Source organism: Corvus moneduloides, chromosome 5, assembly GCF_009650955.1.
Source record: "Corvus moneduloides isolate bCorMon1 chromosome 5, bCorMon1.pri, whole genome shotgun sequence".
Taxonomy (NCBI): Eukaryota; Metazoa; Chordata; class Aves; order Passeriformes; family Corvidae; genus Corvus; species Corvus moneduloides.
Genome location: NC_045480.1, coordinates 280,884 through 293,821, shown reverse-complemented (window position 1 = coordinate 293,821; position 12,938 = coordinate 280,884). Strand labels below are relative to the sequence as shown.

At 50.2% G+C, this 12,938-nt stretch overlaps 1 protein-coding gene across 1 annotated transcript in view; it reads left to right on the top strand.

Moving 5' to 3' along the window:
• LOC116444311 (GDNF family receptor alpha-4-like) overlaps positions 1 to 12,938 on the top strand; it is a 68,808-nt gene that overhangs the window by 49,364 nt on the left and 6,506 nt on the right. Inside the window, 5 exon segments of the mRNA XM_032109596.1 lie at positions 1,037 to 1,315; positions 4,332 to 4,412; positions 7,735 to 8,080; positions 11,147 to 11,256; positions 12,660 to 12,794. Of these exon segments, the coding sequence (XP_031965487.1) occupies positions 1,037 to 1,315; positions 4,332 to 4,412; positions 7,735 to 8,080; positions 11,147 to 11,256; positions 12,660 to 12,794 (951 nt within the window).

Sequence of the window (12,938 nt, the reverse complement as noted above, 5' to 3'; positions counted from 1 at the left end):
TCTCCCAAGCCATGGTGCAGTCATGCCTGACCTATGTCAAATGCTCCAGAGCATCACACCAGCTGGAAGGGGTGAGATTCGCCTTGTCCTGACCCTGTCACCTCTCTGCCACCTGGGTGTCACACAACCATGTCCTGCTGAGCCGCTGGCCCTGCCCTTTGCCAGGAACAGCGGTGCAGCCATGAGCCTTGGGGTGAGCACACCCCAGGAGTCAGTCTGGATGTGTCCAGGCTGCTTTAGCGAGGAAGAGCAATAAATAACACAGGATTGGTCTGCTCCAGGCCCTGGGGCACAGCACCACCGAGCCCTGATGAACTAATTTATTGGTGTACATGTAGCAGTAACATCCTCCTCCCATGCTTTGGGCTCTCCTCTCCAAATGGGGAACAGAGAATTTTGTGTTGGTAAAGGAACTCTGAAGAGAATTTACAAAAGCTTGGAAAAAGCCAAGACTGAAGCAGTGGGAGTCCTGGGGAGGTGGTGGCAGTGAACAAGGGCCAACTCCTGGGACACATGTGGGCTGACTACATGTCAAAACACCCACACAGAGCCATTTATAGCTCCAGGAAGGTGTAGGCACAGTTAAATCATGTTCAAGGAGCAGAGGCCAGGGTCTCCATAGCATTGGGCTACTGTTAAATTTGGAAGGCAGAAATAAGGGAGAGAGCTGGGGAAGAAAGACTTTGAAAATATTTTTGTGCTTCAAGAAGGGAAAATCAATCACCAGGAACTGATCAAGTTTCTGTCACTTATAATCCTGCTACCAGGCTGGTCCTGTCATAGAACCATGGAATGGCTTTGGCTTGGAAGGGACCTCAAAGGTCATCTGGTTCCACCCCTCTGCCATGGGCAGGGACACCTTCCACTGTGCCAGGTTGCTCAGAGCTCCATCCAACCTGGCCCTGAACACTTCCAGGAATGGGGCATCCACAACTTCTCTGGGCAACCTAGAAGAAGGAGATTGTGGGAGACACAGTCCATTTCCCACCTGGGCTTGCTCCACGACCCTGACAGCTCCTCTCCGGTTTCCTTGCAGAAGGCATGGCAGAAGCTGTCGGCTCGAGCAGGGACTGCCTGCAAGCAGGCGAGTCCTGCACCAATGACCCCGTATGCAGCGCCAAGTTCCGGACACTCCGGCAGTGCATCGCGGGCAATGGCGCCAACAAGCTGGGCCCCGACGCCAAGAGCCAGTGCCGGAGCACCGTGACGGCCCTGCTCTCCAGCCAGCTCTACGGCTGCAAGTGCAAGCGGGGCATGAAAAAGGAGAAGCACTGCTTGAGTGTCTACTGGAGCATCCACCACACGCTGATGGAAGGTCAGTAGAATGGGTCAGAAAAATTTCTGATTGATCTTCCTAAAAGGGAATTGCTCGTGGGCCTTTCTACAGAGCTCCCCAGCTCTGAAATTGCTTCAAAATACTGCTGTGTTATCCTGTTCTGTCTCAAGACATACTGATAGGACCCAAGGGAACAGCATGAAGCTGTGTTGGAGGAGTTTGAGTTGGATATCAGGGAAAGGTTCTTCCCCCAGAGGGTGCTGGGCACTGCCCGGGCTCCCCAGGGAATGGGCACGGCTCTGGGGCTGCCAGAGCTCCAGGAGTGTTTGGATAATACTGTCAGGCACAGAGTGGGATTGTTGGGGTGTCCTGTGTAGGGCCAGGAGTTGGACTTGAGGGTCCCTGTGGGCCCCTTCCAACTCAGGAGATGCGATGATGCTGTTGATCCCCATGGTATTTGACATTTTGGGGAAAGCAGTCCTGAAAACCTGAGATGCCTCCTTCCTTTTCTTTTTAACCCAACCTCTCTTTTAGGACATATCCAATATACATTGAGATCTTTTGCTGGAGAAATACACAGCATATTTTTCATCTATGTATGTTAACCAAGACCATGAACACCATAGATTTTATAGAAACACTACATAAAGCACAGGCATTGAGGAAAAACAGCCCGAACGTCAAAAAAATCACTCTCTTAGAATGTCTCAAATGCACCAGTGTCTTTGGGTTAGTGAAGATTTGGGGCTGGTGACATCGAGTTGGAACTTAAAGTGTTCCCAGAGCCAGTATTCAGTAAGTTTGGATTTTGACGTTTTTTAAGAGTCACCATAAAATTGCACCTCAGTGGCCGTAACTCTTCCTTGTCAGGCTGGTGAGTATTTTATGCACCATGAAAATTAAAATGTGGAATAAAACAGACCCTTCCAGCCATGGGCTGTGAAATAGATTAATAAAACACTGCTGGCTGAAACCTGAAAGGAAAAGTGCAGGGGTGAGACCACAGGCCAAAAGGCCAAGCAAAACAAAGAGGATGGAGACTACAGTGCACAGGCTTGCCAGGATGGAAGCTGGTTGATCAAGTTCCTGGGAAGCTTTCAGATGCCACAGCTGGCAGGGTGCAGAGCATGGTGCTGTGAACGGACTGGGGAGATACAAGAGCTCAGCACTCTCCAGTATCTGGTCTTTCCCATAATTATGTGCCAGATTTGTTTCCATTGAAGTGAAGCCTGGGGAAGAGGTGGCAATCCAGCTTCTCCATTCAGCTCAGTGAGCGGCATCACAACTCCTTCCCAGCTGACCTTCAAGCTCAGACTTTGGAAACAGGTCACCTGTGACATGGCTCTGTAGGACACTGCTGTCGTGAGGATGTCCAGCTCTGGGACACAGAGGGTGGGTTTATGTTGGAAGGGATGTGAAAGACCATCCAGTTCCAAGCCCCTGCCATGGGCAGGGACACCTTCCACTAGAAGGAAGAGGAGAGAGAGGCTGGCAAGGAGTGCTGAGAGCAGATGGGGCCAGCTGTAGCTCTCCAGATGCAGAATAGGAGTTTGGTGCTGGATGGACTCCCTGCCCAGTGGCTTGGGACTTCCACCTTGGGAATGACTGGGAGAGGGCTGTTCTTGGAGGCTGCCAACAACTCTACTCCTCCACTCTCATGTCCTGAGCCCCACACTTTTGCAAACAACTGACTTCATTTGCAATGCAGATTCACACACCAAACTTTTGATTTCCTTGCCTTAATTTCCCCAGGGGGATATATTTCATAGCAGTCACATGTTTCAGAGTCCTTACACATGTTTAATTGACCGATAAGGGAAGCCAATCCACACGGTCTGTGTAAAGCTTTGTTTCTCAATCAGACATACCCAGGAGGCTGCAAAAAGCTTCCTAGAAGCCCTCTTGCAAAAGCAATTGTGGAAGTGCGTGCTCAGGGAATTTACAAAGCACACTATTTACTCAGCTTCTCTTGAGCACACCCGAGTTTAGCCACCTTCCCATTTAGAGGCACAATAACATGATGACAACTGGATAACAATTCTCTGATAAAGTGCTTTATCATCAGAACATAAAACTGCTATGCTGGAAAATACAAATGGGCCCCTCTCCAGTCAGTAATGATGTTAGAGATTTCAATGAAGATGTAAAGCTGCCCTGTAATGCACCTGTGGTAATTGCACAGGGCTGTGGACACTGGGAGCCATTTCTTCCTGCCCACAGCTGGAGGCCAGCATATGCCCGGAGCGTGAGGGGGGATAGTCCTTTTATCCCAGCCAGTACATCTGCTGCTGCTGTCCACATCCATCTAAATGTCTAATAAAAAAACCAACAGATACTGAGCTGTTTGCTCCCATAATATTCCATGGTATCCATCAAGATGATGGGGCATTACAGACCATTGCACAGATGAAAGGGAAGCACCAGCTGAATAAAATCAGCTTCCCAGAGACTTAAAAACTAAGAAAGGAAGTTTCTGCAGGAGCTGTGGGTCATTAGCTCTATGCCAAGTAAGAAAAGTCTGTTGGCAAGGAGAAAGGGAGAGATGACAGTAGATATGGAGTGTGTTGTCACGCACATAACCCTGTGCACTGCCCTGTCTGTGTCCTAAAAAGAGCTGAGGACCTTTGACCCAGGAAGGGACTTGGGGGAAACAGCAGTAATGGTGATGGAAGCCCTGTGTATGTAGGGAGCTGGTGGTCTGAACTCTGCCCATGAGCAGGAGCCTGTGGTACAGCCTAGTGTCCTCTCTGGCAATGCCTGTGGAGTGCTGCAGGGCTTGAGCTACAGAGAGTTGCAACTCAACAGTTCTGTGACAGACTGCCTGACCCCAAAACTGAGATCTGTTTTTAAAAGCCAGTTACATTCTATTCCCATCTCCAAGGATGTGCCCATACCTGTTCCCATGGCTCTGAGTGTCCATTTACTTGTGGCCTTTACAGCACAGTCCCCTTGGACCCACCAAACAATCCTTTGCTGCAGATGTTGAACCTTGTGCATCTCAGCCATCCCTCAGGAGCCTCATCTGCCTTCTCACCAATTTCTCTCTTCTCCCCAGGCATGAATGTTCTGGAGAGTTCCCCTTATGAGCCGTTCATCAGGGGCTTTGATTACGTCCGGCTGGCATCCATCACTGCAGGTAGGTGCGTGGGACGATGCTCTTACACCTCCTGGTGTAGGGAGGGAGGGAGCTGGCTCTGGGGTCAAGCACTACAGACAGGGAAATCCTTTGTGCTCCCTTGTGAGCACTGCATGGATCAGGTCTGTCAATTGTTTTTCCAAGGAGTTGCCTCTGATTCCTCTGCTAAACTGTTACATGCTCTGGGAAAAGCCACTTGTGATTTTTGTCTTTTGGGTGTTTGATGTCAGTGTTACCATGAAGGACTGGGACTTAAAGATGTGGTACAAAGACCCCTTCCAATGACCCATCCCAGGCAGACTCATTCTCCATAGCAGGTGGATGATCTGTTCCATGCAAACACCTCATCAAACAGGAGCTGCTTGTGTGTTGTTAGGTTTGAGAAGGTGCTTCCACATCAGTCACAGGAGCCAACTCCACAGGAAAAAAGGTCAATAACTCAACCTATGTGTTGATGCCAGCCACAGCCTTTACCCACCTGCCCTGAGGGCGACCTCAGGACCCAGAGCCATGTTCTGCTCCACATCATAATCCTGTTAACAGCTGAGCAGAGCTGCCTGACACCTTTTAACTCCCCGAGGGCTCAGCAGTTCAAGGGTCAGTGTGGCCGCCAGTAACCCGTCCATCACCAGTGGCACGGCTGCCGCCACAGCCAGCCTATGCACCACGGCCTGGGGAAGCTTTACCAATCTGCCTGTCTGGGAGCAGGTAATGTGCTTCTCCTGTGTCTCTGGCAGATGTGCCCAAACAGCTTTTCCAAATGTGCGCCTTGCTCTGCGGTCACAGCCACAGCTGGAGTGCACCCGAGCGAGGAAGGAGCAGCATATCCCTGCAGCTGGTGAATGTGCAGTCCCCACCATGGCCAGGCACTTGTTGGGTGAGAATGTCCAGGAGCAAATTAACCCACCAGCCCTGGACAACTGGAGCAGAGGGGAGGGGAGGTGCTCCCTGACCTCGCTCTTACTGGCTCCACCTGGCACATCAGCACGTGGACGGGGAATTTTGTTTGCTGGGTCATGGTTTTCTTTACTGGAGTTTTTCCCCTTCTGCTGAGTCCTAGAAAGCTTCAGAGCATGGGGAAATCTAGGGATGGGGATTTTTATGCATGGTTAGCACACTCTCAGGTTTTAAAGCAAGTTGAAATGGTTGTGCAGCAAAGCGAATGGGCCGAGATCAGCAGGGATTCTTCAGAGGACTTGGCATCCACTTAGGGACACAAAATTTCATAACCCTTCTGTCTCTGTTTATACTAATCAAAATCTTCTATAACATAACTTACGACCTGCTGCCTTCTGCCTGTCCAGTGTCCAGGGTCATATGGTCAACACTGACAAAGGACCCTCTTTCAAATCTACCAAAAAGAAATCCCAAGAACTTGTTGAAACCTCAGACACCTCTGTGACCATAGGCCAAGTGAAAGCAACAGGTACATTAAACCAAATCTTACAAAAACAATATGTGGCCACTATCAAAACTGTACAAATGGATCCCTCCACTCTGATTGTAGCAGTGATTTAAAAAGCACATCCGCTGGTGTTGCGTGGGAAGAGGAGAAAATCCAGCATGTTCCCTGTGATTTATTGGCTGAATGGGTAATGAAACCCTTCCAAGTAACTGTTTCCTATATGTTAGCTGGCAGCTCCCCAGCATAAACCAATGCTCTGACAATATTCATCTCTGGGCATTTCTAAAAGGAAGTATTTAGTGATGGGGATGCACCAAGCAAAACTTTCACCCATCATAAAATAACTGAAAAACTTGGAATTTGACTTCCAGCTCACTGTAAGCAGCGGGGGCAGCAGGAGGGGAAAAATAAATGCTGGAAGAAGGAGCATCTGATAAAGTCAGGGATATAAAGGAGGGCAGCCAGCTCTGAAGTGCTCAGGGAGACTGTCAGTGTTTAATACTTGTCAGCAGTGACTGGCTGGTTTTAACTCCCAGTCAAAGATAGGGCTTGACTCTGCATTGGGAATTTATCATTCTGGGGTTTTTTCCTCAGTGGAAAAATCTTTCTCTGCTGGGGAGAAAGTCCTTCTGGTGTGCTGCAGGTCATGATTTTAATTCAGAGAGGTGAAAACCAGCTTCAAATTCATTTTCTCTCTCAAGTTTGAAGGACCCTTGTCTTATGTGTTCGATCAGACACAGTCTGATGTTTCCACTGATGCCTGAAGGGACTCTGTAGCATTTTTCCCGTCTATAAAACAGACCCCCATCCACCTTTGAAGGAGCCCTACAACCAGTGTTAGACAAATACCTTTCCCTCTTCTTTTCCCCCTATTTACAGACAAAGTTCTTGGCATATAAACTCCTGAGTTCCTTCCTTTCCCACTGAAGATGCTGTTTTTCTCATCCATTACTACAGTTTTTGCTTCATTTTCCTGACCTTTCCCCTTGCTGCAGGTTTCCTCCACCTTCCCTGCATCCCACAGCATACCTCTGCTCTCCCACCCAGACTGAGACATTCTTTCTCCTCCTGTTTAGGAGGGTGGAAATGCAGAGTGATTTTGCTGAAGTCGGCGAAGGGTGACCCTGCAAAGGGTATGGGGAGAGACCCACGTGCACTCACATGCAGGCAGCATCAGGTGCCAGGGGCTGGATGGTACCTCTGACTCCACCCTGTGAAGGCACTGTCACTACTTAGGACATGGGCATACTGGGTCGGACTGGTCTGGATGGGGCACATTGCTACCCAGACAGGTCTCTCTCAGCTGGGCAGATCCTGGGGTGAACAAACAGAGCTGCTGCCAAGGCCAGACATGACCCTCCAGAGGCCTAAAGGAACTCACTGCCCGCCACAGGGAGTCTGAGGTGCCAGGAATTAGTGCAGGCCATGCATGTATCAGAGACCCAGCTTTGCCACTGACTCAGTCTTTGATCTTGAGCAACTTGTGGAAACAGAAGGTTCACTAATGGAGATCCCAGCGCCCAAGTGGATCCACTCATAGCCATAGGTAGATGCACTTTCTAATGCCTGCTGTCTTCCAGGCCTCAGGCTGGTTAATTTGCATTAGTAAAGTGTTACCAGGTGCCCAGATTAAAGCAAAATTCATTTTATTAAATATACAAACTTGGCGAAGTGATCTCTGAGGCGTGAAGTCTGGTATGTGACTGTGGCACTTGGGAAAACATGAGTATGGAAAGGGGATTTGGTCCTACCAGGACACAGAGAGCAAACCTACACCTCACCCTGGCCACTGCCTTCCTGGAGCAGGTGTGGTCTCACCGAGGTGGCCATGGATGGGAGCAGGGTGGGGATGAAGGTCTCAGGGCTGGTGCTGCTGCCAGGGAGGTCAGCGCAAAACCACCTCACCGTGTCCCACAGGCTCTGAGAACGAGGTGACGCAGGTGAACCGGTGTCTGGACGCCGCCAAAGCCTGCAACGTGGATGAGATGTGCCAGCGGCTGCGGACGGAGTACGTCTCCTTCTGCATCCGGCGCCTGGCCCGGGCCGACACCTGCAACCGCTCCAAGTGCCACAAGGCTCTGCGCAAGTTCTTCGACCGCGTGCCCCCAGAGTACACCCACGAGCTGCTCTTCTGCCCCTGCGACGACACGGCCTGTGCCGAGCGGCGGCGGCAGACCATCGTCCCCGCCTGCTCCTACGAGGCCAAGGACAAGCCCAACTGCCTGGCGCCTCTGGATTCCTGCCGGGAAAACTACGTCTGCAGGTAATGTTCACCTGCAGGGTCCTCCCAGGGTGCACCATCCCACCACAACGCGCTGACGGGTCAGTGCCTCGGTGGCCCCTTCCCATGAGCATGTCCTTGTGTCCTACAGAACATGTTAATGGACAGAAGATGCGAGTTGATCATGCTGAAGCTTTTTAGACATTTTCTGTGGATTTTTTGGCTTTGGTCCTAGAGAAAGACCTGCTATGGAAACAGTTCCAGGAAGGTGCAGGCTAAGCAGGAATATGGGGGAGGGGTCCTTACAGCTACTTTCACCAATCCATCTGCCTCACTGTCTCTCTTCCCTAGCCCACAGCATCCTCAAGGAGCACTCAAGGTATCCTGACAGCCACAGACACTTGTGAAGGCCTTAAAACCATGTTTGTTTGTTTGCTTATTTAATTAGAAAAATTAATCTATTTATGTATAAAACACACCCTTCTGCTGCAAGGCTGAGTGTTGGAGAGACCTTATAGCACCTTCCTGTACCTAAAAGGAGCCTACAAGAGAGCAGGAGAGGGACTTTGGACAAGAAAGAGCAAGTGACAGGACAAGGGTGAATGGCTTGAAACTGGAGGGTAGGTTTAGATGGGATATTGGGAATTCGTGGCTGTGAGGTGGGCAGGCCCTGGCACAGGGTGCCCAGAGAAGCTGTGGCTGCCCCTGGAGTCCTGGAAGTGTCCAAGGCCAGGTTGGACAGCACTTGGAGCACTCTGGTCTAGTGTGAGATGTCCCTGCCTATGGCAGAGGGTGGAACAAGAGGATTTTTAAGTCTCTTCCAACCCAAATCATTCTGTGATTTGGTGATTCTATGTTTTGGTGATTGCAACAGGAGTCTCAGAGTCCCAGTGTCATTCCAGATCCATCTCACAGTCTGTGGCCAGCCTGGTTTGCTCCTCTATTTCCATCCAGCCCCAGTCACACACACACAGACTCATTCCATGTGCACACTCACAGCAGAACCCCTTCAGTGCTTTTCCTTCATTTGTACTATTTTCACCCCCCCTGTTTCTCAAAAAGTCTTTGATATTCCAGAAGGTTAATCCACACAGAGCTCTCAGGAGCAGAGCCCACCTGGCAGTGAGAGATGTTAAACAATAACATCACCATGGGGGCCCCAGCTCAGTGCCCTGAATGCAGCTGCCCCATGAGCAGACACCTGGGGAAGAGCACAAGAACAAGTGTAGGACGCACCTCCCTGTGTTGTCCCAGTCTCTAATTGTTGCGGGGTTTGGGACTTCCTGAGCTAAACTTCCAGCAGCCATCCCTTACCAGCACATCATCTTTTAATCATAATAAAAATATTACGTATTTTCACAAAGGGAGGTGAGAGCAGCAGCATGCTCTTGGAGGCACAGAAGTACAAATGCCCTCAGCGCTCTGCACCCCAGAAACATGGAGGCAAGAGAACTACTGAACTATGCAGAAGTAGACTCTGAAAGATGCAAAGCCCCTGGGCTGACCAGGCCCTGCTCAGATGTTGTCCCCTGGCTACCCAGGGAATCCAAAATGGATGGGTACTGCCCTCTCTCTGACATGACAAGAGGGCCCAGTGGGGAGAAAGAGGTTCAAAGGGGAGAGTGTTGCTCCCCAGGAGACTGGAAACTATTTCCTGCAAGCAGCACAGCTGTTAATTATCTGGTCCCTTGGCCTCTGAATATATAATATAAAATATCCTCTAGAGACACAGAGGGAGCAAGAGGTTGACATTTGACCTGGTCAAAGCCAGCAGTGCAAAATTCACAAGGAGAGCTGGGAATAAATCATAAAGAAATGGAGTGAAACACTCCCAGTCTCACCCTGTCTGCACTGCAGCTCCTGCACAGCTCTAACCCTTTGAACTTCCCAGCTCAGAGGGGTGGGTTCTACTAATATGGATTATGTAAAATCTGCAGTCAGTATCTCCCTTCTCTAAATCTCTAAACAATGCACCAAGCTTTGGGAAAGAAGATTTTGCCTGTCCCTGTTAGAGGAGAAAAGGGTTGGTATGGGGCAAATATGGGAACAAGATGAGAAAAAAAAGAAGACTAGGGTGTAGGGCAGAAGTGGGCTGGAAAGTGCAAATTGGAATGCTGACACTGACCAGGAGCAAGAGGAATGTGTCTGGAAGAGAGATGATGTATGGGAAGAGCAACATGCTCCATTTTTCTGAGATTGCCCAGGCAGGGTAAGCATTTGAGGTTTCAGTTCACAGCTCCTACAGTGCAGGTTGTCACAGAAAGAGCCCTCCCTTCAAGTGTTGTCAGTGCTGGGGCTTGCGTGAATTTCCTAAGCAGCTCAAATGCCATGTGAAATCCCTTCCTACCTGGCCACAGAATGAATGTTGAGATGGATCTGGATCTCCAGCTGTTACTATGTCCTGCCTGAAAGTCCTGTGTTGATGTCTCAGATATCCTACAATCTCCAAACACCACCATGTGCCAAGAGCTGACTCATGCCTAAAGAATTATGTGGCAAATAACTGGTTGGCAGAATGATTTGCCTGCTCCACAGGCTCCACAGAGTCCTTCTCCTGAGAATGGGCATCTGCAGCAGAAGCTGTGGTGGTGGGTAGAACATTTCATATCTGAACCTTTGGACATTTCCCTTGATCTGAGATGATCTCAGCTATATTTAGAGTCTTTAGAGAGAGAAACTGGACCAGAGCAATTCTCTGTTTCATCAAATCAGACTAAAAAGGAAGGTTGGGGTCTTTAGGCAAAGCTGTTATGCAAAAGATAGAAAATGGCAACACAGACTGATTTCCTTCCTGGTAAGAGCTCTTCTCTCAAAAACCAACCTCACACAACAGAAAACAAACATTTCTTCCAAGACTGGACCTTTCTTGCAGTCCTGAAGGAAGCCTGTAAAACATTAACTGCAGAACCTGTTCAGAACCTCCTCCTGGGTTTGCTGGGGTGTGCAGGGGATTGTAAAAGGACGTTTGTTCAAACTGTTTGAACAACACCTACAGCAGCATTTTGCAAACGTGTTCCCTTCTGTGAACACCACAAGTGTGCTGTTATATCCCCTTTGGCCCCAGTTACCTGTGGTAATATGTCCTATTTTGTGCTCTGGCTCCATCAGGTCGCGCTACGCAGAATTCCAGTTCAACTGCCAGCCGTCCCCGCAGGCTGCGAGCGGCTGCCGCAGGGACAGCTACGCTGCTTGTCTGCTGGCCTACACCGGCATCATCGGTAAGAGCCTGCCTCCTTGCCATGGGCTCCTTCCCCGTTTGGGTGGGAAATGTCTCCTCTGGGTGGGAAATGTCACCTCTCACTATGAGGACAGTAGGTGGAGAGCTGAGATCTCAGGGGCATCGTAGAGTCATGGTTTGGTTGGGAAGGGACCTGTAAAGCCCATCTCATCCAACCCCCTGCCATGGGCAGGGACACCTTTCACAAGACCAGGTTGCCAGGTTGCTCCAAGCCATATCCAAGCTGGCGCTGGTCTTTCTCCCTTCAGTGATGTCACTAAGCCGTGAGTGTGGGGTAACTTTAGGATGCCTGCAGTGGAGGGAGAAAAACCATGGACTGCTGCAAGATTCGAGCTTCTCTCTCTGGTGGAATTAGATGGGCTGTCCCAGGGTGTCTGCTCTGCCAGGGATTCCCTGATGCCATCACCAGTGATGCCACTGGAAATCACCATCCACTGCCATTTTTCTGACTTTGAAGGGTGTCACATTTGGGTTTCAGATGCTGCAGAGCCCAGCTGGCAGCAGTTGGCACAGGCACAGACAAGAGTCCAAAGGGAAGTGCCAATGGCCTTTGGATCAGGTCTATCCTGATGGATGAGATAGACTGACATTTTTGGGCCAACATTTCATTCTGTTTTAATCTTTCATTCTGGAGATTGAGATTGGCTTTTTCAATGACGGCGTGAAAGCCTTTACGCACATTCACATACAGTTTTTGAATGCTCAGCCTGGAGAATAAAAGGCTTCAAGAAGAACTTAGAGCTAAGAACTTAGAGCAAGAGAACTTAGGGCCTAAAATGGCTCCAAGAGAGTTAGAGAGGGACTTGGGACAAGGACCTGGAGGGACAGGACACAGGGAATGGCTTCCCACTGCCAGCGGGCAGGGATGGATGGGATACTGAGAAGGAGTTCCTGGCTGTGGGAGTGCTGAGGCCCTGGCACAGGGTGCCCAGAGCAGCTGTGTCTTCCCCATCCCTGGCAGTGTCCAAGGCCAGGTTGGACAGGGCTTGGAGCAGCCTGGGATAATGGAAAGTGTCCTTGCCCATAGCAGGGGGTGGGACTTGACGGACTTTAAGGTCCCTTCCAACCCAAACCATTCCAGGATTCTCTGAATGTTATTAGGGAACCTGAATTCCCAGAAACTGCCCATTCCTTGGACTGATAGCACTTCATAATTGACTGAAGGCTTTGGTGGTGCTGGTGTGACCAAAAGGGTTGTGACTGCTCCTCTTCTCCTCTCTGGGAGCAAACCGGACCCATGACATCAGCACTGGAAGGGTTTTGCTGCTGTCATGGAGGGGCTCGGCTGAGGCAGAGTATCCCAGGAGAGCAGCACAAAGGGATGTCACCGACCCTTCCCAAAGTTCCAGCCCTGCGGTAACACTTGTCCGTCGGTCCCGGCAGGCAGCCCCATCACCCCCAACTACATCGACAACTCAACGTCCAGCATAGCTCCCTGGTGCACCTGCAACGCCAGCGGGAACCGGCAGGAAGAGTGTGAGAGCTTCCTGCACCTCTTCACCAACAACATCTGTCTCCGTAAGTGTCTGTAGGCACTGCTGCATGCTAGTGAGGCTTCTTGTGGATGGGGGCATGGAGATGCCATGGTCCTCTAGGGTCTGTCGGTGTCCAGCTCCGTGTTACCGAAGAGCCTCAGGCATCCATTTGGGTGATGCAGAGAAA